Below are 26,913 nucleotides of genomic sequence, written 5' to 3'. Positions count from 1 at the left end.
AGTCGAAGCCCCGTCTAGAGTTGCTAGGCACCGAGTTCGACCATACAATGGACCTCTTCATGTTCTACAGTACCGAGCCTCCCACGGTGCCCAGATGGCACCATCAACATGGACGAAATCAAATATCCTTCGATGAAATTAAATCCCGCCCGTGCAATTGGGCTGGGCCGGAAAAGGAGCCGCGCGCTATAAATAGCCTCGAAAATCGAAGTTGGAGCGGCATTATCCGGATAATAAAATAAACAGCTGCCGTTGAAGTGAGCGATCTTTGGAATATTAAAAAAAAGATCCCATTTAAATTAAATCCGGCATGAAACCGCAAGGTGGGCTTGCGCATACTGAAGCGCAGTGCCCAGCCGCGTATTTTTATTCGCATATTCCAACTCGCCCCGCAGCCCCAACGTTGGACGACGGATCATGCCGCAGGAGGTCAGGACCAGCTCCATGATGATGCGAGGGGAGGCAGGCGCGATGGCAGGCGCCGGCGGGTGGAGCCTCAACCAGCGCATCATGGAGCCACAGCGGACAGACGTGCCCGCGCGCGCCGAAGCACGCGACCGTACGTGCAACCGCGTTCCAACGATACCCAGGTCATTGACATGCGACCTGTAGTCGACACGATCACGGCCATCGAGTACGATCGGTCCGGCGAGTACCTCGCGACCGGTACGAAGGGGGGCCAAGTCATCGTCTACTCCAAGGAAGGCGGCGCCCATAAGGTACACCTGGCGGCCACCACCGAGCTCACGCGATCCGCAGAAGGAGAAGCTCCGCCGGTCGTTCCAATCCCAAGAACCCTCCAAGTACGCCAACTACAAGACGTTCCAGAGCCATACGCCCGAGTTTGACTACCTGAAGAGCTTGGAGATTGAAGAGAAAGTCAACAAGATCAAGTGGTGCCGGGCGTCCAACAATGCGCTCTACTTGCTCTCGACAAACGACAAGACGATCAAGTTCTGGAAGCTGCATGACCGCCACGTGCGTAGCACCCAGCGCGCCAACATGACGTACGGCGAGCGCATCATGTTTCCGACCATGAGCGTCACTGACACGGTGGCGGTTGCGACGCCCAAACGCGTCTTTGCCAACGCCCACACGTACCACATCAACTCGATCGCGCTCAACAGCGACGGCGAAACCTTCCTATCGGCCGACGACCTGCGCATCAATTTGTGGCACCTAGGCGTGTCCAACCAAAGCTTCAGTAAGCTCTCGTCCGATATCATAGACACCGAATCGACCACGGTCATTGATAGACATTGTCGACATCAAGCCCAACAACATGGAGGAGCTTACAGAGGTCATCACGGCAGCCGATTTCCACCCGTCGCACTGCAACATCATGATGTACAGCACGAGCCGTGGGTCGGTCAAGCTCGGCGACATGCGCACGTCGGCGCTCTGCGACTCGCACTCCCGGCGTACGCCTCGCGCACCCTAGCAGCGCGATCGCTCATCGCGTGCGTGCCTTGTCTAGTGTTTGAGGACCAAGAGGACCCCGCGTCGCGCAGCTTCTTCTCCGAAATCATCGCGTCCATATCCGACATCAAGTTTTCGCCCGACGGCCGCTACATCATTTCGCGCGACTACCTCACGCTCAAGATCTGGGACGTCAACATGGAGACCCGACCTGTCCAGACGATCAACGTACGTGGCTCCGACGCCGGCGATAGAAGCTCAATCAACATGTCTGTAGATCCACGAGCATTTACGTCCGCGTCTCTGCGAGCTCTACGACACGGACAGCATCTTTGACAAGTTTGAGTGTGCCGTGAGCGGTGACGGCAACAACTTTATCACGGGCTCGTACAATAGCGAGTTTCACATCTATGACCGGTACGGCCGGTCGGACTACTGCCTCAACCCGATGGTGCACGCTGGTCGACGACGCTCGTCCGCGCCGCACAATGCAATTGCGCGGCAGCTCGCGGCCGGTGCCGAGGCCGAGCCGCTCGACTACAAGGCCAAAGTGCTCCAGACAACGTGGCACCCGACGCAGAACGAAGTCGCGGTCGCTGTGCGCAACAGCCTCTTCGTGTACGCGACCAAGCCCGAGACGCCGACGGGTCCGAAAGCCAAGCACGTGAAATAGATAGCCCTCTGTTGTCGTACGTTTTAATTCATGTTCTTGTCGGTTTAGCATCACGTTTTTGTTGCATTTTATGTTACGAAGGCTGTGAATCATGTCAAGATGGCTTTGAATTCGGCAAACTCAATCTCGCCGCTCTGATCGACGTCGAGCTTGTTGATCATTTCCTACCAGCCTGCGATGAGCGGCCGTCTTTTGGGCCCAAGTACCTCGATGTTGATGGTCAAGCCAAAGTCGACCTTGATGATCTTGACGAGCGTATCGCGCTTGACGACGCCCGTCTTGTCGGGTTTGCCGCCGCATGCGACAAAGGCGTCAACTAGGATAGGTCGTCCCAGGTGTATACTCCCGTGCGACGATATCCTTCCTACTCATGTCGCTTTCGTCGTTGTACATGGCAGCACGGTCCTTCTGGTTGTCAATCACTTGAAGAAACTCGGCAAAATCTAGTCGTCAACTCGGCGACATGCAAGATTTGCCGAGTGTACCAATCGCGCCGCTCATGTCTTCGTCGACCTCGCTGATCATCTGAAAGAGCTCTTCTTCGGTCGGCTGCTGCCCCATGGCTGCAAGTCCTCGGTCAAAGACAAATTCAATGTCTCGACATTGGTACCTTCGAGCACCTGGCGCAGCTCCCAGACGTCGATCGTGCCACTCCTACGCAGCTGCATCCCGATGCTGACAATACGAGCGGCTGGCCGCACCGGTCCTTGTCGAACGCGAGGAAAGCCTCCCGGCACGCATCGATCTCATCTTGCGCGAGCACCATCTTGCGTCTCTTCAAGATCCAAAATAGCGTCGAAATGAGACTCTATCTATAGTTATATGCAGGATCACAAGCTAGTCAATCTTGTCCTTGGGCACGGGAATGTGAATCACGTTGGGACCGGTGACCTTGAGGAGCGTCTCGGGCGACCGCAGCACGCGAATGAGCGTCTCGTACAACCGACCTTCGTCCTACACCAGACCATTAGGATGGAGCGTTGGTGGCGAGTGTACCTTGAGATGCCCGAGGTAGTCTTCCTTGCGTGCAATGTAGACGCCCTAAGGATTTGCATGGGACTTGAGACAAATAAGAATTTTGAATGCACCTCGACGAGCTCGAGGAGTTTGTTCGGGTTGGGCAGCTCCTTGTAGAGCACCTTGTAGAGCTCGCCACGGAACGCGTTCTTGACAAAGCCGCCGATCGTAAAGATGACGAAAATGTACGCGGCTGTAATGCCGTATGTGCCGATCCCGAGGCTTGTGAGCCCGTTGACAATGTTGTCCGAGACCGTCACGAGGCAGATACCGTCCTTCATGGGCGAGAGCGGGTCCGCACACGTCACGCGCGCTGCGTCACCAACCTCGAGCGAGCCGTACGCGATGTCGTCGGGCGACGAGACAGCCCACCAGCTCACACCGTCCTCCGAGTTGCGCTGGAGCAAGATCGATCGCTTCACAAAGCTCGCGCGCGCGACCGGGTCATTCGTAGCGCCGACCTTGAGCACGGGCGTGTAAAACTGCGGGATGACAATCGGTGGCGCCGTGATCGTGTCGGCGTCGACTGCAATCGACGCGCCGGAAAGCGGCGAGAGCCCCGTGACGTTGGTCGACGAGTTCCCTCTGGCCAGGTCAGCCGTCGAGCCGCCGGCGAGGAGCACCGAGATGAATTGCGTCCGATGCGCCGGCGTCATCATTTGGTCAAACGTCAGCGACACGGTCTGCTTGCCGTCCGGGCCCGACCGCGTGAACGTCAAGCTCAGGAGCCACTTGATCGGCTCGGTCGAGTTGATTTGGGCGACAAGGTTGCGACGCATCGGCGGCGTGCTCGTCCAGATGTTTTGTGAGTAGGACGAGAACGCAATCTTTTGCGTCGCCGTGTCGGTCGACGTGATTTGAAGGCCTGCATACGCGGGGCTGTTGGTGTCGCCGCTCGCATACAGCTGCTGGACCGTCCCGTCGAGCTGCTGGAGGCCAAACGAGACCGACGTTGTCGTGATCGGATTCGCCGACGTCGACGGGTTGGCCGTCGAAAAGATGGCGAGGGGTCCGATGACGCACACGAGCAGCAAGAGGAGGAGGATGCCGCCTTTGAGCAACTTGAAGAGGACCGGCTGGCGCTTGTTGCCTTGAAGAACGTCAGCATTGTCGATGCGGCCGTTCATTTCTTGGCGCACGAGGTACATTTCGGCCGCGATCTCTTCGAGGAGGAACCACATTTCCATGTCGAGCGCCGTCGTCGAGCAGATCCAGTCGAGGAGGCACCGGATCTCAAACGCAAACGGCACGGCGTAGTAGAGCTTGAAGCACTTTTCAATCACGAGCATCGACGCGGTCACGTCCGCGCCCGGCTTTTTCACAAAATGGTGCCCGCGGAAGACGAGGTACCCGTACTTGAGCTGTTGCGCCGACGTCCAGAGGTAAAAGCACTGGAGCAAGTAGAGACCTTGGAGCCCGAGCCGCGTCTGAAAGTACGACTGCGAGTACATGGGTAGAAGAATCCAAAGCCCGATATGGACTGAAAGCAAGAAGACGTAGTGCAGCACCATCTTGGAGATCATCGAGCCATAGACGTACGCGGCGCGGTCCCAAATCATCACGACGAGCTCGCAGAACACGATGAGCACCATGTACCCGTTGAGCATCGAGTCGCTGAGCTGGAGCGAGAAGCTGTCGCTGCTCGTGTTGGGCTCGCCAAAGTACTGGAAGAGCAAGATGACGTAGACGATCGAGACAAGCGGGAGGAAGAGCAGGAGCAAGTAGTAGTCGCGACCGGGCTTGACGCCCGTGATCGCCTTGTTGATATTCCGGTCCCAGTGCTCGGGCGCGGGCGAGACGACGCGCCGGCAAAACTGCACCACGCCGCTCGGAAGGCGCGCTTTGCACCACTCGAGCGCCTTGTTTTTCTTGACGAGGCTGCGGTGTTCGGGCTCGGGCGATGACGCGCTCGGAAGCGGCGCGGCCACGAGCTGCTGTGCCTGCGCATGCGGCGACGACGGCGCCAGCAGGGGCGACGCATCGCTCACTTCATCGGCGACAGCATCGAGCTCTGCGTCCAGCGACCGCGGTGAATCGCTGTCTTCGAACGCGACACGCTGCGACTTGGGCAAGACACGGCGGCGCGGCAGCTCGGTCGGCTCGATCGCGCGTTTCGCTTGCTCGTGCCGCGCGAGAAAGTCCGCGACCTCGTAATCGTCCAAGTCGAGCGAGTCCACCGAAAGGTTGCTTCCGCGGCGCGTCGACATGCGCGTCGACTGCCGTCCCATGATCGACTGCTGTGGGTTCTTGTCGTCCGCCGCCTCGCTCGACACACCTGCGTACCACATGCCGCGCAGCTGCAGCTCGCGGCGATGAAAGAGGATCGCGAGGATCACGATAAAGTTCCATGCGACGCCGCGCAGCATCGTGTCGACGTGCGGATTCGCCGTGCCGTCAAACTTGTACAAGCCAAAGATGACCATGGGCTGGATCGGGTTGAGCTGGCCGCTCGTAAAGACGCTCAGATCGGTGGGGCAGAACGGCTGGAGGCTCGGGTACAAGACGTTCTTCTTGGTAAACTGCTGGCAAAAGAAGGGCAGCTGGAAAAAGTAGCGCAGCGAGACGACCACAAACGACTAGGCAAAGCTTTAGTGACAATACATCCACATAGCAACATGGGCGTACGTAGACGAGAAAGAAGTGCCAAGCACCCGAGTGCGGCCGTGGGTTCTCGAGCAAGACAAAGCCAAAGGTTGCGAGCACGTAGAACGCATTGAGCAAGTCGCCCTATACGTCTACGATAGGACGCGTATGATGCAGGCGCGTCGACGCACCTGGAACATGAAGCTGCACATGAACGTGAGGCAGCAAATGTCGCGCGAGTGGCTTCGGATCGCGTTGATGAGCACGAAGAGCGTCTCGAGGAACGACGGGAGAATCTCGTCGTCGTCTTCGTACAACTGGTGCTCCTGTCGCAGCGCCGCGTCTTGGGCGTTCTACGCACATTTCATTTTGGTCATCACGAGCATAGACATTGAGTAACACGCGTACGTAGAGGGCTTGGTAGATCTTGAGCCAGATCCAGCCATACGTCGGGCGCTTGGCCATTTCTTCGTCCTCGGCGTCCCCGAGCCAGCTCTCGTCGCCCGTGACACTGCTCCACTCGCTTCCGCCAGCGTTCTTGGCGCCGTCTTCGACCTCGTCTTCGTCGTTCTCGTCGGCGTCCGGCGGCATCGGAAGACCATTGAGCTCCAAATACGCAAGGAAACGATCGCTGAGCACGTCACGCGGCAGCATTTGCCCGAGCGCCGTCGCCCACTTGTCAAACTCGTCGGCGCGCTCGAGGTGAAAGCTGTACCGGACCTGCGCGTTCGAGTTGCGCAGCGTCGCGACCACGTCGAGCGTGTGGATCGGCGTCGAGTTGTCGTCGAGGCGAATCGGCTCTTCCGAGAGGTCCATCGAGAGCACGTTGCGCATAAGGAACGACGTCTTCATGCGCTTGCGCTTCTTCGTGCTCCGGTGCTTGAGCGCCAAGTTCTCGCTCTTGTACCACACAAAGGCATGCGCGTCGACAACGATGTAGCGCACGATCGGCTTGGGTGACCACAACGAGGCGTACCAGCGCTTTGGGAGCGCTGCTTTCGTGTAGTGCACCCAGCCCGCGAGGCACGACCCGCCCCAGTTGAGCGAAATCGTCCGCGCCGGCTCGCTGGGCGCGCTAAATGGCCCTTCACCCATGCGACTGATGGCGGCGACCTTGAACTGGTACGCGGCACCGGGCCGGAGACCCTCGACCACGAGGCTTGTTCCCGCACTCGCCGCGACCTCGATCGGGTCCGAGTAGTCGCCGAGAAGCGTCGACGTGGGGTACATCTATGCATTGGCGTCCTTCAATATGTGCACCAAGACATTTACACAAGAACTATACCTGTCGCGTGACCTTGTACGCTCGGACGCGGTGGATCGGCGCGTCCGGGGCTTTCCAGTGCAGTGTGATTGAATTTTGCGTCGCTTCGTCGGGTTGCACAAATGGCTTTTCTGGCGCGCTCGGCGGAAGGCTGTAGTTGAGGCCCATCGCAATGTCCATCATCTCCTCGACCTTGTTGACGAGCCGGGATACAATCGACTTGAGACGCACGATGGCCGCCGCCTTGTCCTGCTTGAGCGCCGTCCAGCGCACGAGCCGCTCCTTGAGAATCTATTGCCCATGTCACCGATCTCTGCATCATGTCGAGAGGCATACCGCGTCGGTGAGGCGGCTGCGGCGGAGGTCGCTTTGAGCTTCTTCGCGCTGCGTGTGCGCGTGGATGTACGCATAGAGCGGCGACTGAAAAATGAGCTCCTGGATGTTGATCATCCAGAAAATGACCACCGAGAGCACGGGCAATGACGCAAAGTACGGTGGCGCGCCCGGGTACGACACGGGGTACTTGTTCAAATCAAAGATGGACGGGATGCTGAGGCACACGCCATCTTGCGGATCGTTCGTGCCGAGGGCGCACGTGACCGTCTTGTCGGTAAAGAACGGCAGCTGGAAGAGAATGCTCACAAACATGTAGAGCCACGTAAAGTCGCGCAGCCAGCGCAAGAGTTTGTCGCCAGGCGACCCGACGCGCTGGACGTGCAGCAGCATGTAGATCGAAAAGCCGAGGTAGATACCGGACGCAATCCCCGACCGGACACAGCCCGTGATGAAGACGACGATCAGCAGCGCAAAGATCCAAAAGTTCATCACGACAAAGAGGCACAGCTGCCACAGCGACGTGTTGGCGGCGTTGGCGACCGTAAAGTCGTCGACATCGTAGCCCGGCTGCACGACGACCGGTGCCAAGTGCTCGTCGCCTTTGGCCTCCACTGGCTCGAGGAGCGAAATCTCTTCGCGTGGCGTGTCGCCGAGGCTCTTGCCGTGCTTGGCGAGGTAGTAGGGCTTGGCGGCCGGGATCATAAACGTCACGAGGAGCACGAGGTAGTCGCAGAAGAGCGCCCACCGGTGCTGATAGTGCAGCGCAAAAAAGTACTCGTACGCGGGCGTGCACCACGTCCACGGCGGGAGCGATTCGCGGTGCCAATCCAAGAACGGCGGCACCCACAGCATGATAAAGTACTGCGAGACGCACACAAAGACGACGAGACCCGCGATGAGGTACCAGCGAATGCACACGGTGAGCGGCGACGCGACCATGATCGCGCGGACGACCAGCATGTACACGACCGAAATGATGTTGCGGTGGATGAACGACGACACGAGGAGGAGAAGCATCGTCAGAATCACCGAGCCCTCGCTCGTAAAGCGCACAAAGAACGCCTGTAGCGACTCGAGAAACGGTGTCTCGTCCGCCATGCCCACGGGCGCCCACGGTTCGGACGCGAGCGACGACTGGCGCTTCACAGCCGGCGCTGGCACGTCCTTGAGCGGATCCCAAAAGTGCGACACGCGCGTGATGACGCAGAGCAGCAGCACGAGCATGTGCTCGCCCGTGAGCGCCCACACGGACGGATACGTGGCGTCGCCGGCGTTCCACGAGTCGGACGATGCCGCCGCCACCGTGATTGCCTCAGTGACCGTGCGGTTCGTCGCACTTGTCGCAATGCGTGCGAGGCCAAACCAAACAGCGCTGTGCTCAAACGCGTCGGCGGCATGACCACCGACAAGCACCGCGAGCTTGGTGGGCTGGAACGCTTCGAACTGGAACGCGTATAGGCACAATGTAAAGACCGACGAGAGCCAAAAGATGGGTTTCCAGCAGTGCGTCCACTGCGGCCGGCCGAGCGTAATGAGGAGCACGCCGAGGTACGTGATGTTGAACGCAGAAATGTTGCTGCAGACGATCGCCATGTTGACGACAAGGAGCACGATCGGGCTGTTGAAGTAGACCATGCGCTGGCAGAGCTCAAGGAGCGTGCAAAAGCTGTCCATCCAGTTGCTACGACCGCGCACGAGCACGTCATAGTTGTGCAACTTCTTGCGCATCGACGCCAGGTTCCACGTCACAAGACCCGCAAGCTACAAAATGCAGGTCAGAGGAGACAGAGCTTGCGATCTACGTACGCAGGCGGTCGGGAAGAGGTACATGAAGAGCCCCGAGAGGCGCTCCGTCGACGCATACTGGACATAGCCCACGTCTCGGATCGAAATGACGCGGCTCGCGCTGTCGGGCCATTGGCCTTGCACCCACGACGCGATGCCCTTGAACTGGTAGAGGTACCGCGTGACGAGGACAAACGCCTCGTACGCGAGCACGAGGCGCCACTGCCGCTGCGTCTTGAGCGAGTTGCCACGCGGACACTGCACGACCGTCGAGAGGTGCGAACCGAGGAGCGTGAACAGTAAGAGCACTTGGAGCAAGCCGACGAGCGTGACATGGCCGGCGTCGTTGACTTCGTACACAAAAGCGACGACGATGAACCCAATGTACGCGACGACGATGCCGAGGACGCGAAAGATGTGGTCGACTTCGCGCGCGAGGCGCGACACAAAGTAGATCGGTCGGCGGTTGGCCTGTGCGAGCATGCGCGCGCGCTCGTCCGCGCCATTGTCCGTGCGTAGGTAGATGCAAAGCTGGAGCACGACCTGGAAGATGAGGAAGAGCTGCGCCGAGAAGAGCGTCGGCCACAGCGCGGCCCAGTTGCTGCGCGGGTACGTCTTGAAGCACGTGAGGCCGATCGTATCAAAGCGAGTCTTGTCCACGCTCTCGGGGCACACGACGTTCCAGCTGTACATGGCGAGGCACACAATGAGCGCGTACACGAGCAGCGCGCGCCAGAGCCGGCGCCGGAAGCGCTGAAACACTGAAAGAAACGTCGCAAGCGCCAAGTAGCCAGTCTGGAGGATCGTCACCGACGTACTCAACACGGTCACTACACGAAGATGCCGTCATTTTAGAGCACATGTCGATTGTCGCCATACCAAAGATGGTAAAGAGCACCGTCATGTCGAGCGAAGCGATGAAGATGCTCTGCGCATCCTTGACCCAAAGCTTTGTGACTTCGACCGACCCCATGCGGTGCTACAATGTCGATGAATGTCTTGGCTACAGTCACAGAAACGAGACGTACGAGCTGGAGGTTTTCGTGCACGGGAATCGCGTGCCCCGGGGTTTGCGTACCGGACGCCATCATGTCGTCGTACACCGATGGTGCGTGCTGGAGGTCGTGCAGTTCTCGCTCGACGCGGACTTCCTTGACAATGTACTGGTACTGGAGGCGCACGCGGACGCAACAGCAAATGACGAGCACGCAGAGGTGCTGCACCGACAAGTCCAACAGCGGGTACTCCATCGTACCAATGCCGATTTGCACCATGCGCATGGCTGAGAGCGACGGGAGCTTCGATGGCCAGTCGAGCGGCAGCAAGAAGACGACGGTCGCGATCGAGATGCCCAGCGCGTACACATTGAGAAAGACGAGGAGCTTCCGCGGCAAGACGAGGCCGAACGTGGCGAGAAGTCCGAGCGCAATCGCCAAGAGACCGGCGTTCATGTACGACGGGTACGACACACTCCAAAATATCGCGGCGAGCGTCGCCCAGAGAATCCCGCGCTCTTCAAGAAAGAGGCGCACAAAAAATGGCTCGTGCGAGAGGAGCTCCTGGACCGGCCGATGTTCCGTCGCTGAGTCGAGTGGCGACTCGTGCGCCGAGTAGAAGGACGCGTGCGAGCTGGACCTCGACGACGACGCTTCGTTTGTCGTTGACAATGCGTTGCGCGCCGCTTGCCATTTCGCATAGTTGGGCAGCGTCCGCGCGACCGCGATAAAGAGGACACACTGCGTTACGTAAAAGACGTACCCCGACCAGTCGGCGGATGTCTACAACGAGGATCACAACATGCAAACATTCATCGCAAGGTAATACCCCGGGCATGACAAAGAGGCCAGTGTAGTTGCCGAGATCCGGTCCGATACTCGAGTTGTGCACATCTGGAAACTGGTACGCTTGACTAGAAAATCGTGAGATAAGATCACGATGGTACAAGCACGCACCAGATCGCAATCACAAGGATCGAGTACGCAAGAAGCAGACGAATTGTCCTGGCGCCAAAGAACGGCCGGTAGAGCGACGCGCCGGCTTCGAGTTCCTGGAGGCTGAGTGCTTTCGGGAAGAGTGTCCAGACCGCGAGGCGCTGAAGCAAAAAAAGGTAGTAGACAAAGCTCACAAAGCCCGTCGTCGCAAAGGCCGCGACAAAGAGTGCAGCAAACACGATAAACTCACTGGCGCCAAGGACGTTCTCGCGCCACCGGACATTCGCCCGAGCGTCGCGGGCGTTCGTGGGGTCGTTGCCGCGGACGCTTGCCGCCGTCGCTTGCAGCGTCGCAGCAGGGAGCGCACCGCGAATTTGCTTTTGGACAACGTAGACTTGGAGGATGCTGATGAGAAACATGAGCACGTCGGGACCAGCGTTGAGCGTAATGTCCCACGCATCGTCGCGGAACGCAAAGCCAAATAGACCAAAGAGGAGATGGGGCGACGACGACTTTGTAAAGGAGACGGCCGCGTAAATGTGGCCGGCGATCGCGCAGGCCGACACGACAAGTGTAAAAATGCTCAAGACGCGCGACTTGAACGTGTACATGGTGCCAAGGACCCACCCAAAGAGGTACATGGACGAGACAAAGTTGGCGCGAAGGACGCCGCAGCCGAGAAGCGCGAGCGAGTACACGACGTCCGAGAGGAAGTAGACAACCTTCATGAGGGTCGCGCGGGAGAAGAACTTGGGCTTGGCCGGCTCGGGTTCGTCGAGGTCTTCGGCGGCGATGTACGAGTGGATCGACTGGCGCATGGACGCGCGATCGGTCGACCTCCTACATGGAGCGCATGAGCATTAGCGTCTTGCGGGCGGGGGTGCACCGATGAGGTCCGACGAAGTCCTCTTCGCGGGGCGGCGTCGACGCGGCCAGGAAGACCGTGTCGGTCGGGGTCGCCCCATGCAGGTTGCTCTGGGGAGACAGCAGCAGTACCGACTTGGTTCTCTCCATCATGCGAAGCCGGTGGCAGATGGAACCGCGCGGGATCGGTGGCGGTCGGCAAAATGTACACTAATTCGATTGCGTGAAACACGCTCGGGTGCAACTATCTAAGGGAATTTATCCAACGTTCTTGTTATTGTACGTTGCACGCCCACTGTTCATATCGTAAGACATGGCTGCGTATCCAGCTGGCAGTGGGTACATTCGCTTGTCTAGTACAAGTGGCCGGTCTGCCACCTTGAAGCTTGCTTATGGCATGCGAAGTCTTTACATTGGGTCTAAAGCATCGCATAGATAGATGGCCAATGCAACCAGCCACCTTCGGCAGCCATTGCAGAACAACACCTCGTACGCAGTACTTGTATTTCTATTTGATTGAAGCCAGCCCAAGCGCTTTCTTCAGTCCTCCCGCGCCGTCTGTACGTGCGTGTCTTGCCGATCCCGCTTCTGCCGTCATTGACCGAGCACATGTACGTAGTTAGTAGCTACGGTACGCGTCTCGGACTGCTAGTAGTTATGGAGGCTCCTACTGCGAGGCTGCTGGACGCGTGTCTTGCTTGTTGGGCAGAAGTGTTGCAGCAGGCGACATCCCGTCCGGAGTTTGGATCTACCGGATACCGATGCGCCGTATACGGAGGACGAGGTAGTAACCGGTTAGATGAACCGGTTCAATAGATACGCCGCCTGCACCAATCACGGACGACACGGACGTGATGAGCAACGCGGGTACGCTCATCGAGCCACGCATAGCGTTGTCTGAAGCGATATAGGCGTCGACTCGGAGACGTACGTCAAGGCGATCTCGTCCATCGTGGAAGAGATCATCAAGGCCTATGAGAAGCAGGAGCCGGTCAACATGACGCGGCTCAAGAACGACGTCGCCAAGGGCTATCGCCTGCCGTCCATGCCCAAGGTAGTGCGACGCTGCAATGGCTGTCATCTGCATCGATGGCTGTAGCTGGTCGACATTATCTCGGCGATTCCGGAAGAGTACAAGGAAGAGCTACTGCCGTACTTGAAGGCCAAGCCCGTGCGCACAGCGTCCGGCATCGCGGTCGTTGTACGCTCGCTTCGTTCACCTGTCTCGCCGCCCCAACACTAATAGCTCGTAGGCCGTCATGTGCAAGCCGCACCGGTGCCCGCACATTGCAATGACGGGCAACATCTGCGTCTACTGCCCGGGCGGACCCGACTCGGACTTTGAGTACTCGACACAGGTACCCACCAAACCATCGCCGATGGCCCTCATACTGCCCATGCAGGCGTACACGGGGTACGAACCGACGAGCATGCGCGCGATTCGCGCTCGCTACAACCCGTACGTGCAAACAAAGACACGCGTGGACCAGCTCCGGCGCCTCGGCCACAACGTCGACAAGGTGCGTCGCCGCGGTCGTTCCCACACCTAAGCATGCTCGTAGGTTGAATTTATCGTGATGGGAGGCACGTTTCTCTCGCTCGACAAGGAGTACCGCGACTACTTTATTCGGAATCTCCACGATGCGCTCTCGGGCCACACGTCAGCGTCCGTCGCCGAGGCTGTCCGGTACTCGGCGCAGAGCCAAACCAAAGTACGATACGCCTCTCCGACTCAGCAATGATTCCTATGTGGGACGATAGTGCACGGCGATCACGATCGAGACCCGACCCGACTACTGCTTGAAGCCGCATCTGAACGACATGCTCGCGTACGGCTGCACGCGCATCGAGATTGGCGTCCAGAGCATTTACGAAGACGTGGCGCGCGACTCGAACCGCGGGCACACCGTCGCGGCGGTACATTTGTGCACCGAGCGAGCTCCAAAGATTCATGTCAGTGGGCAGGTGTGCCACTCGTTCCAGCTCGCCAAAGACTGCGGCTACAAGATCGTTGCGCACGTGATGCCGGACTTGCCCAACATGGGTACGCGATGCACGATATACCATTGCAGACATCAACTACGATCTTATGCAGGCATGGAGCGGGACCTCAATGGCTTCAAAGAGTACTTTGAGAACCCGCTGTTTCGGACGGATGGCCTCAAGATCTATCCGACGCTGGTGATCCGCGGGACAGGCCTTTACGAGCTCTGGAAGACAGGCCAGTACAAGGTGCGGCAGCTGCATGTTGGTATCTGTGTCCGCATGAGACGTAGAACTACTCGCCCAACGAGCTCGTGGATCTGATGGCGCGGCTGCTCGCGCTCGTGCCGCCGTGGACGCGCGTGTACCGCATCCAGCGCGATATCCCCATGCCGCTCGTCACCTCGGGCGTCGAGAATGGCAACTTGCGCGAGCTTGCGTTGGCGCGCATGAAGGACCTCGTACGCCGCTGCGGTGCGTATGATCTGAGTCTGAGACCAGGCATTTTAGGGCCTCGCCTGCCGCGACGTGCGTACACGCGAGGTTGGCATGAAGGGCATCCACGACCAGGTGTCGCCGGATCACGTCGAGCTCATCCGGCGGGATTACGTGGCCAACGGAGGGTACTTCAAGCATCGTTCAAGTATATTTCTGGGTGCTCATCAGTCGCAGGTGGGAGACTTTCCTCGCCTACGAAGACGTCGACCAAGACATTCTAGTCGGCCTCCTTCGATTGCGCCAAGCAAGGTGCGAGATTCGACCGCTTCATCGCATACTCAGTCGAGCTCTTGTAGTGCAACTGCTTTTCGACCTGAGATCCCGCCGGGCACGTCCATCGTGCGCGAGCTGCATGTCTACGGCTCGGCCGTGCCGTTGCACGCGCGTGACCCGACCAAGTTCCAACACCAGGTTCGATGCACTTGTGGATCCCACTCCGTAATACGATGCAACTCAGGGATTCGGGACGCTCCTCATGGAGGAAGCCGAACGCATTGCGCGCGACGAGCATGGCTCGCGCAAAATTGTGGTGATTTCCGGTGCGTTGGCTACTTCTGCGCCATGTGGCCGCTTATAGGTCGACTAAAATTGCATAGGCGTGGGCACACGCGACTATTACCGCAAGCTCGGGTATGTGCTGGAAGGCCCGTACATGGTCAAGGAGCTCGAGGGTTGAGGGTTGCCCCAAGATTCGCGTGCTATCCGCAAAACCATATCTTTCATTGACGCGCATCAACAACCCAAAGTCTGCGTATCTTGTGTTTTGTATGGGCAGCTGCGCCCGTTTTTTTCGAAACCGCCCGTGCAACTCGGGGCGTTTTGAAATTTCATTTAAATAGGTACCAACTCATCGTGATAATAATAATCCACCGAGCTTGCCCGCACCCCGGATTTCGTATGCAAATCAGCGCGACAGTATTAAATTATTTCGAACATGCCCGAAGCATCAAAGGGACATACACCCCGAAGGTTGAAGTTCAAGAAAAGGCAGCGCATTCTATTAAAATACAAGCATACTTAAACCAAGTCATTGCCGTCCCACGGGGATCAGACGTGAAAAATTCCAGGCTTGGTCCAGCCTTGGATTGCACAATCCGTGATGACGCGGTCTCGAAGTGGCCAATCATGCGGCGGCGCATTGCAACTTCAACGTTGATGCGCCAATCATGGCCCATGACGGCGTGCAAGACGCGATTTGATTGGTCGCCCAAGCGGCTTCAAATTCGAATTGCCCGAGTGATGCTCCCATGGCTTCTTTTTTAAACGCTGCGCCATGTCTGGCGGTGGTATTGAATGTCAAATATAATAATAATATCTTGCGTAATATAATGGCCGCGTTGATATATCGTGACCGCAATATTATTCGCCGAAAAGGCCAGTTTGGGAGATCGGCGGCAAGATACAAACCGAGTCAGTTGCGAATTTGTCGAAGGTCCCAGAAGCTGACCCGATGACGACGATGGACACGCAAGCCATGAGGACGGACGAGACGACCTCGATGACCATGATGCTGAACGCCATGCACGGTAGCATGGCCTACGACGCTGACGCCGACGGCCTCGGCAACGGCAACGCGACCGGCAGCTTTGTGACGAAGCTCTTTGCGATGGTCGAGACGGAGCCCGACTCGGTCGTGACGTGGATCCGCGAAGGCACGGCCTTTTGCATCGTACAGCCCAAGGTGCTCGCCGAAACGTACCTGCCCAAGTACTTTCGCCACGGCCGCTTCTCGAGCCTCATCCGCCAGCTCAACTTTTACAGCTTCTACAAGGTGACGGAAGGCAGCTCGATCATCTACCAGCACACGCACTTTCGCCAAGGCCGGCCAGACCTGCTCCCGAACATTAAGCGACGCGGCGCGGGCAAGGCCAAGGACCCGTGGGTCGATCCGCTCAGCAGCAAGCAGCGCTACGACACGGATGCGCCCGGGTACACGTCGGGCAGCGTGAACCCAACGGCGTCAGGTATGCCCGGCCGCGACGACCAGTGCTCGTCCCCGCTGAGCAAACCACTCTCAGGACTGCAGAACCCGTCGATGCTCTTGAACGACAACATGTCGCCGGCGTTGAAGCCCGGCATGGCGCCCTGCGTTGTGCCTCCGATGGTCGACTTGCACGGCCGAAAGGACATGGGCAAGGTCATGATGAAGTCGATGCGCCCACATCACATGGCCATGAGCCATGCGGCAAGCATCTACGGCACGGGTCTCGGCTTCCAAGACAGCGCCACCAACATCACTTTGGTGCCGACGCGGTCCGCCGAATCAATGAAGCCGCCGCTCTGGAAGAGTCCGGTCGAGACGAGCTTCAACGCCAAGCAAGAAATGGCGTTCTTCACGCACGTTCCGTACAAGCAGCCCACGAAGCAAGAGATGGACGAGAACGACGTGATCGACAACGCGATCCTCGACGACCTCACCTTTGGCGACGACATCAAGGCGGAGCCCATCACGGACGTACGGCCCACGGTCTCGGTGGACCCGCGCTCGGTTGTGCTCTCGCGCAACTGTTTGAAGCTGCCCGCCGGCATCCAGCTGCCTGTCAGCGCCCCGGCCGTCATTGACACCTCGATGCTGTTTGGTGCCGACGACGACACATGGGAGGTCCCCCTCTCGCCCCTCAACGACCCCGAAGACATTCCGTGGTTGGACTTGTCATTTTGAATTGCGCCCTGAGTATTTACACGTATATATATTTACGAGGTATTAATATTTAGTTAAGTTAATAAGTAGTATGAATTAACTAACCTATTGTACAAAACCCATTGACTTGTCTCCCACGCACACATTGGCATCAACACGTTGTGCGATGCCAACAATTCGACTAACTAGAGCAAACTATTCGACTAACAAGTGCAAACTAAACAAGATCGACTCTTGGCTCACTCGGGCGGCTCGGCCTCGAGCGCACGAACGTCCTTGTCGATCATGACTTCGCCCGCGCCCTGGCACGCATGGAGGTACGACGTTGTCATTGCATGCAGCGACCGCTTGAAGACCTTGGTCGCTTTGGAGTGCGACGGCACTGCGGTGGTGGCCGAGTAGTCGCACGGGGCCTCCACAAACTCTTTAGCACTGCTGATTGCGAGGTTTGCTTACCGGCAGCTCAGCTGCGTGGCGCAAGCTCAAATCAAACGGCGTGATCGTCGCAAGGGGAAAGGACGGACCCAGCGCTTTGTGCGGCCGCAGTGGATCCATGTACTGTCCCGGACCGCTACAACGTGGCATGCGATTCACCGTGCTACAACATGCAAGGACGTACGGTGTCGGCGGGCCCTCGAGCGTCTCGAGCGACCGGCTCTTGGGAAACGCGTGGCCGGACGTTCGCATTGCGTCGGCGATCGAGCTCAGCTCGTCGTAGGCGCCCGGTCCCTAATTCATTATCAACAACATCATTATCAGTAACGACTAAACAATATAAGCTCGAGCAAAGGTGACGCACCGGTGTGTGCGGGACAGTCTCGGTTGCGACTGCGTGGCCAATGTACCCACCACGCGTGTGGTCGGCCCACCGCACGCTGTATTCGCCTGGTCCCTACCCCTAAAGTGGCGAAAAGTATCAATGTATCGGAACGCTACCGGCAGCACGTCGATTTCATCGCGCAGGCTTTTGCAGTGGGCTTTGCGACTGCGCGTGAGCACATGGATGCGGTTGCGCTCTTGTAGAATTGCGCGGCGAATCTCCTGCGGCCCAAGATTCTTGCAGCAGCAAAGGTACCAGCATGACTACGAACCTTGAGGTTGTCGACGCGCTCGGTCGTCGCGTGGAGCTTCTTGCTCGCTTCGTTCGTTTTGAACGACTGAATGTTCTTGGCGCGCTGGACTGTCACTTCGCGCGCGTGCTGTGCGAGACGCTTGCGCTACTCGACGCCACGTGACGAAAGCGCGTCGATGTTGTTGTTCCCATTACCTCGTTGGCGAGCATATTACTGTGCAGCGCTCGCTTGCGAGTCGCTTCCAAGTGCGCTTCCTACGCTCTTCTTCAACACGATGGCATGTGCGGTCTGTCGACAAACCCTTTCGTGAAGAGCGAGCTCAATGCATTCGCGCCGCTGCCGGTCGAGCTCTCTCGCGTCTTCAACGACCTGCACGCCACCGTGGTTATTTGGCACGGGCTTGAAAAGTGGGTCATGCGGTTGACCTGTAGCCGCTTCCGCTCGCGCTCGTCGCCAAGCACGCGCTTGAGTTTGAGCTGGTCGTCCTTTTCTTTCTTCGTCTGCGCAGCCCGCGACTGTTCGTAGCGCCGGCGCGCATCTGCGTTCTCTTGCTTGGTCTAGTTAGCGTGATAGCCTTGTAACTAGAGACGTGACACGCGTTCACAGTACCTGCTCGAGGAGCTGCCGCTGCGCCCGAACGCGCTCCATCTTGAGCCGGTTGGCCTCGGACCTACGGCGACACCTCGAGCGACATCGATTTCGCAGCGTCTACCGTTCGGCGTGCACGTGATCTTTGAACGCGGGGGGCGCGTCGCCGCGGCGCTGAAAGACGCCATTCTCTTGCACCTTGTCCAGCGTGGAGTACAACACATGCAAGGGCCAGTACGTACGAGGAACTTGGCGCGCTTCCGGCGGATCACTTCGGCCTCTCTCTCGAGCACCTAGTAGGGGTCAAAAGCTTTCGTTGTTGGTTGAGGGTGGCCACCTTTTCGTAGCGAAGCCGTCCGCGAATCATCTCTTCAAGGAGCCGGCGCTCGTGGTCGAGCTCTCGGTCAAAGTCTTTGGCGTCGTCCGACTGGGGTACTTCCTGCGATTCGGCGACTTGCAGCAGAAGGGCAACGCTGCTCTTCCGGGACTTTTCATAGTGCTTGAAGCGCATCGCAGCGACTTCGGAGGGCACGCGCCACGCCCTACGCAGTCGATTCTCTGAGCGCGTTGCGTCAACGATCGCAGTACCGGTCGCGCTCCTTGATAAAGTCCTCTTGCGCTTTCGCCACCAAGTCCTCCGGTCGAATGCCCGTAACGTTGAGCGCGTGCTGCATGTCGGGCGACTAGGATCGCGTTCAAGCGGCTAAATGCTGACCATGCACTACCTGGAGGAGGGGGAAGAGGGCATTGGAATCGGTCGCCGCCAAAATCTCGGCAGCGCGGTCGAGGTAGGCGGTCGACCGCGGGCTTCGTGGCGTCGTTGCGGGCCGAGGTGCTTTCTTGATGCGTGGTGCTGGCTTGCGTGGCGCCGCCTCGACGTCCATCTCGAGATCGATCGCGCGGCTGAAGAGAGCGTTGAGGCCTTCCATGCACTGCCGCAAGTCGTCTTCGTTCTTGACCTCGTAAAAGCCGTGGACCTTCTGGAGCACGTCCATGGAGTCGCGCGCCGGAAGCTCGGGCAGCTGGCGCACGGACGACGCCTTGAGCGGCGCCTCGGCCATGACCATCCACGTTACCTTGCACTGCGAATTTAGCGTGGTGTGGCTATTTTTACCTAATATCGAATATTGTCATATTGAACGCGCTTATGCTCGGGTCTAGTCTATGGCAATATGGACAACTATGCCTTCTTCTGTCGCTTCTTCGGGCGGTCCCGCTGGTTGCCAGCGCCGTTATTCCGCAGCCCCGTGTATTTGATCATGCTATACGAGCAGCATGATGCAGCGCGTTGCTAGCGAGATCAAGGACGTACCGGTCTGCCATCTCTTCGGCCGACACCTCCTCCTTGAGTGCGCGCTTGTTGGCTTCCGAGTGACGGCGCTGCGTCGTCGCCGCCTTGAGCTCCTCCTAGAAGAACATGCTGGCATCCATGCACGCCGCGCGCCAGTCGCAGCCTACCTCGACAGCAGCGTTGAAGCCACCAAACGACCGCCGGCCAAGCTGCTTCTCGATCGCCGGGTCGGACGGGTCCTTGATGACCACGAGCCTGTCATTATGCATGAGTCGACTGTTGGCATCAAGTGCAGGAATACGTACTTGCCGTCCGTGTCGGCAGCGTCGCCGTCCATGTCCCAGTCATCGTCGTCGTGCTTTTTGACCTCTTGGACGACCGCAGCCGTGTTCTTGCGCTGCATAAACTAGTGGATCGCATGCTGTCAAGCATCATTCTCGTCATGATGGTCGAGCGTCGTACCTTCATGGCGAGGGTGTTTTGCGACAGCGTTGGCTTGGGCGCCTTGGGCGCCGCTGCCTTCTTGGCCTCGGCGGCAGCCTTCTTGGCCTCGGCGGCCGGCGTCTTGGCAACCACCGGCTTGGCCTCGGTCGGCTTGGCGGTCCCTGGCTTCCACATCGTGAACAAAAAATAGCTTTCGATTGATTGGACGGAAAAAACCCGGAGCAATTCCCGGACTTGGCCAGTTGTGATCGGCCAGCCAGCACCATGTCGGCCATCAGCACGTGGTACGACCACCTCGTGGGCACGCAGCTCTCGAGCGGCGGCGTCGCCGGCGTCCTCACGGCCTTCGTCAAGAACGTCAGCTACAAGCTCAAGCTGCCGGATGGGTCGACGGTCGTCGTCTCGGCCGAGCTCGCGATCCGAGCCAAGCGCCTGCAGCTGGACGGTACAGTTGGCAACGTGCATGGCATCTCGGTGGCTCATGACGAGGGCGGCAGGTATGCAGCTTACGTTCGATGAAGGCCAAACGGGCAAGGTCTGCTCCCTCGACGGCGTGAGCTTCTACAGCGCCGACTACAACGAGAGTGGGCTCGTCAAGGTCAAGTGGACGCACGACGCACCTACGACGCGCTCGTCACACGTCGACCTGGTCGCCGTCCTCGAGAAGGTTCCCGACCTCCTTCTTGGCGTCCAGTTTTACAAGACGTACGACAACGACGAGCTGTACCTCGTGACGGTCGCGTCGTCCAAGATGGACGATGGCGAGTTGGTCTACCGCCTCAACTTTGAGGACGGCGACTACGACTACATGAAGAAACTCGACTTGCTCGTCGAGCTCGCACCCGCGGTACGATCCCTATCGAATGCATGGGGTGCTCAACGACTCTATCGCCTGCAGATGCCGACCGAACGCATCGTGCGCGTCGAAGACCTGGCCATCTACACACCCGACGCCGTCACCGCGCCCCAGGCACCGGACGCCGTCGCCAACGTTAAGTTTTGGGGCCGCTCAATCTACATTGCGCTCGGGCAGAAGGGCACGAATGTGATTGTCAACGACCTCCTCAACACGGACGACGGCCAGCCGGGCGAGGCCAAGGCCTCAAACGCCATCTCCAAGCTCGATATCCTCGTCGCCATAAACGGCGTGCCCATCCGTGGCCGGCCTGTCGAGGAGGTCGCGCACATGATCAACGGGTGCACTCGACCACTGACGCTCTCGTTCCGGAAGCCCAGGTCCAAGAAGAGTGCGGTTGCCGAGGCATCGACCCCACTGCCCACCCTCGCACAAAGCGCAGCGCGCCTTCCGACGCTCAAGCCTGTAAACCCCAAGGCCGCGACGCCGAAGTCAACTGCGCCTGCGCTGGCCCCCAAGCCGACACCCGGGCCAAGCGTCGAGCCTGCCACAAAGCGACCGTCGCTGGCAACTCCAGTCGCAGTGCCGGTCGTGCAGCCACCCGCTGCCAAGCCGTCGACAGCGCCTGCCAAGTCATCGACAGCGCCTGCCAAGTCATCGACAGCGCCTGCCAAGCCGACGGCAGTGCCTCTCAAGCCGATAGCAGTGCCTGCCAAGCCGACGGCTGTGCCAGTCGTGCCGCCACCTGCTGCCAAGCCGTCGGCAGCACCTGCAGCCAAGCCGTCGGCAGCATCTGCTGCTAAGCCGTTGGCAGCGCCTGCTGTTGCACCTCTCCCTCCACCGACAACACGCCATGAACCGCTCAGCTCGGAAGTCATTGCAGCCGTCGTCGGTGGGGTCTTGGAAGTCTTTATGACCTCAGACGACGACTCGGACTTGGTAGATTCAGATGGGACGGAGGACCTTAGCGCCGAAGCTGACTACGAGGCGTCTTCGTACGATACCATTTCAGAGTCGTCGTCGGACGACGAGGCGGAGGAAGAAGAACGACAACGCCCGTCGACCTCCCCAAGCAAGCGCACGCTTGCCACGACCACCGCCACGGCAGCGTCGTCACCACCTTCCGCCGCACACAGCGAAAAGGTTGGCAACAAGAAGCCAAGTGACGTGTCGGTACGGTCACCCACGATGGAAGCGCCGCCTTCAACACACGCACGCGTAGGGCAAGCCCGAGCCGTCAATCAAGGCAGAGAACTTGCCGTCGCCGTCCAATGCGACGAAGAAGCGCCCAGCGACCGAGACGGTGTCGGGCAAGGCTGTTGCTGAGATGCCAAGTCTGCCGAAGAAACTCAAAACGTCGGACGCACTTGTACGTCCCACTCGATGATGCCCCCATAGCTTCTCATCATCCTGGCCTCGTGCACAGACCGCGTCACAGCGACCGATCGCCACCGAGAGTCCGAGCACGAAGAAGCTGCCACTGACGTCCAAGCCGCGGTCGTCATCGCCCGATGCGAGTCCGAAGGAGACGGATTTGATTGGCAGCCGTGCGCGCCGGCCACGGCGGATCCATGTGCTGGTCCACAAGGCGTCGTTGCACCTCTCGCTCGCCAACATTGAGCCCAACCAGTTCCCGATCATTACGAGCTTCCTCCCGGGGCCCCTCGGCACCAAGGGCGAGGTCGAACTCGACGGACGCGTCCAAATTGGCGCGCAGCTCGTCACGGTGAACGGGCAGTCGACGCAAGCGCTCTCAACAAGTCAAGTGGCAAGTCTGATCAAGAGCGCGCCGCGACCGGTCAACGTGAGCTTTCTCAACGCGAGCGTTGAGTTGGAAAAGTCTTAATTTGCCGTCGATATATAAGCGTCGTCTGCTCTTAGTTGCTCTTAGTTGTTTCGTCGTCGACCGATCCTACTTGGCTTGATACGACTCTTTGATGTAGTGGAAGACTGTGCACACGTCCTGCTCGGCGCCGGCGGCCGCAAACACACCACTCTCGAGCGCCGGCAACAGCGGCTGGAGCGCGACGCGGAAGCGCCGACCGACCGCCTTCATGCGCGCAAGCGTGCTGTTGTACCAATTGTCCTTGAACGACGTGCCTTCCTTGTCGCACGAAAACTTGTGGTCCGCAATGACCTTCATGAAACCCTAACCACGCACGATCATTAATTCTGGCCTGACGGAATCAAGCGTACCTCGAGGACTGCGCGGAGCATCGCTTGCAGGTCGTCGAGCGCCGCCGCGTCCTCCGGGTTGGCTTCAACGCGCTCGATGCCGTAGACGATCGAGTTGTCGAGAATCTCCCACACATAATGCCTACCCATCGTATGAGACTCATGAAAAGTGCAATACGTCGACGCACCAGCTGTACTGCTGGACAGCGTCGGCACTAAACATCCACGTCGAGATCGCCGTCGACGTGAGCACCTTGTGGCGCATCATGAGGCTCAGAATGAGAATCACGTGTTGCGGCGACTGCTCCCAAACGGCGCCGACCGCGTTGATGGCGGCGAGCGCATCGTCCGTCGACGCCGTGAGCGTCGCCAAGAGCTCTTGGTACTTCTCCAAGAGGCTCCGAAAGTGCGTAAACGTGGCCGAGCCGGCTTCAAGGAGCGCCGAGACGACCATTTCCAGCACGATCGCCTTGTCGAGCGACGCCTTCTTTTCGGTGCACCACGCTTCAATGACCGCCGCGTCGTCCCGCGCCTTGATTTTGGACAGAATGTCTTCGTACACATCCTGGAGCGTCGCGTTCATGTTGGCTTCAAACGCGCCGGCTTCGTCTTGGCGGAACCGAATGATGTGCAGCGGGTTGGGCGGCAAAAGCATGTGGAACGCCTCGGGGAGCACCGACTGCATGTGCTGGCGGTAGCTCAGACGCACGCAGCGCTCGAGGACGGCCGAGACAAAGAGGCGCTGCGCGTCGTCGGCCTGCGCGTCGAGCACGTAGTTCCAGTGCGCCCACGGCCACTTGTACTCGAAGTTGGAGAGGAAGAGCGAGAAGAAGCGCACAAAGACGTCGAGCGTGCCCATCTGCATGTTGGGAATCTGCCGGAAGAGGAGCTCCATGAGGATCGCGAGCGCGCTCTGGATCGTCTTGGCGTCTTGCTTGAGCATCTGGTAGAGGACGGCCCCGCCAAACGGCACGTCGCGGTGCTGCAAAATGTGCACGAGAAGCGTCTCGACGAGAATAAACTCGGCCTGGACGTTGTCCAAGCGCGCGTTGAGCCAATGCGCACACGTGAGCAGTTGCTTGGACGTCTCGGCGACCGACGGCGCAAACGCCTGCGACATTCCATAAAATCGCTTGATACGTTGAAACAAACCGACCTTGAGAATGTCTTCAAAGTAGCTCCGGGCGACGAGGTACGACGGCAAGTGCATTTGCGCAATCGCGATACCCATCGGACCGCTCTCGTCGTTGAGGATGCGAAAGACGACCGAGTACGACGGCAGCTTCTTGGCGTGAATCTACAAAAAAGACATAGAACTAAGGACGCGGATAGGACGTGGAGTGGCGTACGGCCGACAGCTCGAGCGTAAACGGAAACGCCGAGGTTGGCAGCGCAAAGGGCACCGTGTTTTTGATGACCGTCATGAAGAACTGCTGCGGGTACATAAGCGCAGCGACCTTCCACGTCGACTGCGACGGATTGTAGAGCGCGACGTCCGACTTGGTCGAGTCCCGCGAAAGGCCGGCCACGAGCTGCTCGACCGCCGTCCACGTGGCGGCCAGCGGGTCCAGCGCCTGCATGTCGTTACAACGATTCAGGAGAGCTGGCGTGTACCTTGGCCACGCCGAGGACGTCGTCGTCTTCCGGGTCGCAGAGCATGTTGAGGCGCACGCGCTGGACGACCCAGCTGTTGGAGGGCACGAAGCGCGAGTGGGTCGTGTCGACTTCCCGGAACGCCATGTACGTCGTGAGCTGTGCGATGAGCTCGTCGAACGGCTCCTCGGCGGCCACCGAGAGCGCATGCCCGCACTAGACAATATGGGGTGAGAGCCGTGGGGTGCAAGCCATGGGAAGCGGTACGTACGTGGAGAAGCGTGTCAAGGACGATGTACGCAATGTAGTCCTTGATCGCGGTCGCATCTTGCTGGGCCCGGTTGTCGGGCTCGATCGGCTCGGGCGTGCAGAGCGCGACAAAGTGGGCGAGGAGCTGGATCACGTCGGCCGCCACAATCATCTTGGTCGTTGCGAGGTGGCCGAGGAAGCGCACGAGAAGCTTGATGCGCAAGAGCTCGGTCGTGCCCTCAGCGGGGTCGTCCTCGGATTGCCACCAGTTGAGGTCGGTTTGGATCGCTTGGCACGCGAGCTCGACTACCTTTTTGCCAAAGACGCCATTCTTTTCGTTGAGGAGCGTCGTGAGCAGCGCGTACCACTCGCTCTTGGCGCTGAGGCGACCCGCGCACGTCACGACGAGCGCCGCGATTTCCTGCGCCTGGAACATGAGCTGCTCGCCGAGCCACTCGCCGCAGCGCGAGAGCACGTCGCGCACGGCGTGCGTGTCGCTCACGTTCACGCTGTCGCCGAGCGTAATGACGCGTCGCTTGAGCTCCAAGACGTCGTCGTCACCGCCGTTGCGGTTGTTGTCGCGGTAGTTGTCGTCGCGGCGACCGCGGTAGTTGTCGCGGTAGTCGCCACGCTGGTTGTAGTTGTTGCGGTGGCGCTTGTTGCCATAGTTGTCCGACATGTCGTCTGAGCGCTTCCGGCGGCGGTTGCCGTCCTGGAAGCCCCGGTCGTTGTAGCCGCCCCGAGGGCCATCGTTGTACCCGCGACCTCCGTCCCGACCGCCGTAGCCGCCTCCGTAGTCCGCCATGCTCTATGAATTTCTGTGGCGACCAATCCGTTCAAGCCGACCGGATACACGTTATCCGGACTCTCTTATCCGGATCCATCGAGAAAGCCGTTGGATACATGCACCCAACTCGACACTTAAACGGGCATACTACACCAGCAACCGACTAGGTGCTTGGACAAGCATTTCACTGCGCTCCTATCGACACCCAACGAGTCACGATGTTGGTTAGATAGCCTAGTGTCGAGGGCATTGCTAGTGTGTACAAATTACCGCCTAAATAGATACCCACTAACGTTAGACTATTAATAGTGCAAGGAAGCAAGTACTACGTAGTAGACTCTTATCATTCCATGCGTTTGCAAGATGCAAGCGCATTGGAGCATGATTGTTAGGATTTTGTTGTCACGCGTTTGGGCGCACTTGATGCAATATGGTCGTGACGTGGCATGGCTGTGGTGCTGAGGCCGATACTACTTGTTAGGCGAATTCGACCGAGGCGTGCGCACGGCATACAAACAACAAGTCAAAACGATGGTCTTGGATCTTTGCGATAGCCAATCACATCGCACGCTTTCCCGAAACCGTCGCTAAATTCGCACCACTGCGTCCGATGCGAATGCATTGTATTTCATACAAAGCGCAAGATAAGATAAAAACTCGGAATTCCAGGATTCTCAATTCTGGATTCTCAATTCTCAATTCTCATTTCGCAATTTGCAATTCGCAATTCTCAATTCTCAATTCGCAATGCCAAGGCAACAACAGGGTACCAAGATTTCGCAACGAGCCGGCCTCGCATCATGCTCTGCCTCCTTGCCGTGTCCCTCGTCTCCGCCGCCATCAGCGCCGCCGACGTCTACATG

General features: G+C 58.8%; 9 protein-coding genes across 10 annotated transcripts; 4 read left to right on the top strand and 5 right to left on the bottom strand.

Moving 5' to 3' along the window:
• The first annotated feature begins 349 nt into the window (after positions 1–349).
• Positions 350–2,145, top strand: SDRG_04279 (protein phosphatase 2 (formerly 2A), regulatory subunit B). The gene is made up of 6 exons (XM_008609945.1): positions 350–559; positions 613–719; positions 760–1,204; positions 1,257–1,421; positions 1,478–1,647; positions 1,697–2,145. The coding sequence occupies exons 1-6, from the start codon at positions 418–420 to the stop codon at positions 2,090–2,092; spliced, it is 1,425 nt and encodes a 474-aa protein (XP_008608167.1). The 5' UTR covers positions 350–417; the 3' UTR covers positions 2,093–2,145.
• Positions 2,146–2,181: 36 nt separating this feature from the next.
• Positions 2,182–2,858, bottom strand: SDRG_04278 (hypothetical protein; the record flags this gene model as incomplete). The annotated part of the gene is made up of 6 exons (XM_008609944.1): positions 2,182–2,256; positions 2,299–2,408; positions 2,461–2,535; positions 2,578–2,655; positions 2,703–2,746; positions 2,794–2,858. The coding sequence occupies 6 exons, from the start codon at positions 2,856–2,858 to the stop codon at positions 2,182–2,184; spliced, it is 447 nt and encodes a 148-aa protein (XP_008608166.1).
• A 71-nt stretch (positions 2,859–2,929) lies between these two features.
• SDRG_04277 (hypothetical protein) lies at positions 2,930–12,022 on the bottom strand (the record flags this gene model as incomplete). The annotated part of the gene is made up of 14 exons (XM_008609943.1): positions 2,930–3,046; positions 3,089–3,133; positions 3,181–5,685; positions 5,735–5,836; positions 5,884–6,045; positions 6,101–6,922; positions 6,978–7,247; positions 7,293–9,053; positions 9,099–9,907; positions 9,957–10,056; positions 10,106–10,855; positions 10,902–10,986; positions 11,030–11,848; positions 11,895–12,022. 14 exons carry the CDS (start codon positions 12,020–12,022, stop codon positions 2,930–2,932), a joined length of 8,475 nt encoding a protein of 2,824 aa, XP_008608165.1.
• A 674-nt stretch (positions 12,023–12,696) lies between these two features.
• SDRG_04276 lies at positions 12,697–15,107 on the top strand. 2 transcript variants are annotated; one of them, XM_008609941.1, is made up of 15 exons: positions 12,697–12,739; positions 12,784–12,926; positions 12,972–13,073; positions 13,126–13,230; positions 13,276–13,392; positions 13,435–13,584; positions 13,634–13,789; positions 13,838–13,916; positions 13,968–14,104; positions 14,149–14,316; positions 14,366–14,478; positions 14,528–14,602; positions 14,650–14,764; positions 14,811–14,892; positions 14,950–15,107. In XM_008609941.1, the coding sequence occupies exons 1-15, from the start codon at positions 12,727–12,729 to the stop codon at positions 15,027–15,029; spliced, it is 1,635 nt and encodes a 544-aa protein (XP_008608163.1). In that variant the 5' UTR covers positions 12,697–12,726; the 3' UTR covers positions 15,030–15,107. The 2 variants fall into 2 exon arrangements, with proteins under 2 accessions (XP_008608163.1, XP_008608164.1); XM_008609942.1 differs by having other exon boundaries at positions 14,366–14,602.
• A 620-nt stretch (positions 15,108–15,727) lies between these two features.
• On the top strand, positions 15,728–17,116 carry SDRG_04275 (hypothetical protein). The gene has a single exon (XM_008609940.1). The coding sequence runs from the start codon at positions 15,804–15,806 to the stop codon at positions 17,013–17,015; it is 1,212 nt and encodes a 403-aa protein (XP_008608162.1). The 5' UTR covers positions 15,728–15,803; the 3' UTR covers positions 17,016–17,116.
• Positions 17,117–17,148: 32 nt separating this feature from the next.
• Positions 17,149–19,759, bottom strand: SDRG_04274 (hypothetical protein). Its single transcript, XM_008609939.1, has 15 exons — positions 19,381–19,759; positions 19,244–19,338; positions 18,993–19,197; positions 18,898–18,948; positions 18,780–18,853; positions 18,677–18,737; positions 18,493–18,624; positions 18,368–18,436; positions 18,262–18,321; positions 18,086–18,211; positions 17,931–18,035; positions 17,794–17,886; positions 17,614–17,723; positions 17,451–17,565; positions 17,149–17,407 (listed from the first exon to the last, which is right to left on the bottom strand). Exons 1-15 carry the CDS (start codon positions 19,720–19,722, stop codon positions 17,234–17,236), a joined length of 1,812 nt encoding a protein of 603 aa, XP_008608161.1. The 5' UTR covers positions 19,723–19,759; the 3' UTR covers positions 17,149–17,233.
• Positions 19,760–19,763: 4 nt separating this feature from the next.
• On the bottom strand, positions 19,764–20,574 carry SDRG_04273 (hypothetical protein). The gene is made up of 5 exons (XM_008609938.1): positions 20,409–20,574; positions 20,252–20,352; positions 20,114–20,201; positions 19,968–20,062; positions 19,764–19,917 (listed from the first exon to the last, which is right to left on the bottom strand). Exons 1-5 carry the CDS (start codon positions 20,562–20,564, stop codon positions 19,836–19,838), a joined length of 522 nt encoding a protein of 173 aa, XP_008608160.1. The 5' UTR covers positions 20,565–20,574; the 3' UTR covers positions 19,764–19,835.
• An 80-nt stretch (positions 20,575–20,654) lies between these two features.
• SDRG_04272 (hypothetical protein) lies at positions 20,655–23,110 on the top strand (the record flags this gene model as incomplete). Its single annotated transcript, XM_008609937.1, has 5 exons — positions 20,655–20,835; positions 20,888–21,237; positions 21,289–22,419; positions 22,469–22,615; positions 22,673–23,110. The coding sequence occupies 5 exons, from the start codon at positions 20,655–20,657 to the stop codon at positions 23,090–23,092; spliced, it is 2,229 nt and encodes a 742-aa protein (XP_008608159.1). The 3' UTR covers positions 23,093–23,110.
• SDRG_04271 (hypothetical protein) lies at positions 23,073–26,083 on the bottom strand. Its single transcript, XM_008609936.1, has 7 exons — positions 25,286–26,083; positions 25,036–25,230; positions 24,771–24,995; positions 24,578–24,718; positions 23,610–24,532; positions 23,443–23,563; positions 23,073–23,395 (listed from the first exon to the last, which is right to left on the bottom strand). Exons 1-7 carry the CDS (start codon positions 26,066–26,068, stop codon positions 23,159–23,161), a joined length of 2,625 nt encoding a protein of 874 aa, XP_008608158.1. The 5' UTR covers positions 26,069–26,083; the 3' UTR covers positions 23,073–23,158.
• Between the last annotated feature and the right edge of the window lie 830 nt (positions 26,084–26,913).

This window comes from Saprolegnia diclina, assembly GCF_000281045.1.
Source record: "Saprolegnia diclina VS20 unplaced genomic scaffold supercont1.10, whole genome shotgun sequence".
In the NCBI taxonomy this organism is placed as follows: Eukaryota; Oomycota; class Saprolegniomycetes; order Saprolegniales; family Saprolegniaceae; genus Saprolegnia; species Saprolegnia diclina.
Note: the sequence above shows the minus strand (reverse complement) of the source record. Positions and strands in the feature narration are given on the sequence as shown.

Excerpts from the sequence above, each read along its gene's own strand:
- SDRG_04271 (XM_008609936.1), bottom strand. The coding sequence starts at position 26,068 with ATGGCGGACTACGGAGGCGGCTACGGCGGTCGGGACGGAGGTCGCGGG. Across the intron at positions 24,719-24,770 it reads TTACGCTCGAGCTGTCGGCC|ATTCACGCCAAGAAGCTGCC; the intron begins GTACGCCACTCC and ends TCTTTTTTGTAG. Across the intron at positions 24,533-24,577 it reads ACTTTGAAGACATTCTCAAG|GCGTTTGCGCCGTCGGTCGC; the intron begins GTCGGTTTGTTT and ends GGAATGTCGCAG.
- SDRG_04274 (XM_008609939.1), bottom strand. The coding sequence starts at position 19,722 with ATGGTCATGGCCGAGGCGCCGCTCAAGGCGTCGTCCGTGCGCCAGCTG. Across the intron at positions 18,625-18,676 it reads AGCGGCAGCTCCTCGAGCAG|ACCAAGCAAGAGAACGCAGA; the intron begins GTACTGTGAACG and ends CACGCTAACTAG. Across the intron at positions 17,887-17,930 it reads ATGAAATCGACGTGCTGCCG|GGACCAGGCGAATACAGCGT; the intron begins GTAGCGTTCCGA and ends CTTTAGGGGTAG.
- SDRG_04276 (XM_008609941.1), top strand. Across the intron at positions 14,105-14,148 it reads GGAAGACAGGCCAGTACAAG|AACTACTCGCCCAACGAGCT; the intron begins GTGCGGCAGCTG and ends CATGAGACGTAG. Across the intron at positions 14,765-14,810 it reads CGACCAAGTTCCAACACCAG|GGATTCGGGACGCTCCTCAT; the intron begins GTTCGATGCACT and ends GATGCAACTCAG.
- SDRG_04275 (XM_008609940.1), top strand. The coding sequence starts at position 15,804 with ATGACGACGATGGACACGCAAGCCATGAGGACGGACGAGACGACCTCG.
- SDRG_04273 (XM_008609938.1), bottom strand. The coding sequence starts at position 20,564 with ATGTGGAAGCCAGGGACCGCCAAGCCGACCGAGGCCAAGCCGGTGGTT. Across the intron at positions 20,202-20,251 it reads GCTGCCGACACGGACGGCAA|GCTCGTGGTCATCAAGGACC; the intron begins GTACGTATTCCT and ends GCATAATGACAG. Across the intron at positions 19,918-19,967 it reads GCCGAAGAGATGGCAGACCG|CATGATCAAATACACGGGGC; the intron begins GTACGTCCTTGA and ends CTGCTCGTATAG.
- SDRG_04279 (XM_008609945.1), top strand. The coding sequence starts at position 418 with ATGCCGCAGGAGGTCAGGACCAGCTCCATGATGATGCGAGGGGAGGCA. Across the intron at positions 560-612 it reads GCGCGCCGAAGCACGCGACC|TCGACACGATCACGGCCATC; the intron begins GTACGTGCAACC and ends TGCGACCTGTAG. Across the intron at positions 720-759 it reads AGGAAGGCGGCGCCCATAAG|AAGGAGAAGCTCCGCCGGTC; the intron begins GTACACCTGGCG and ends CGCGATCCGCAG.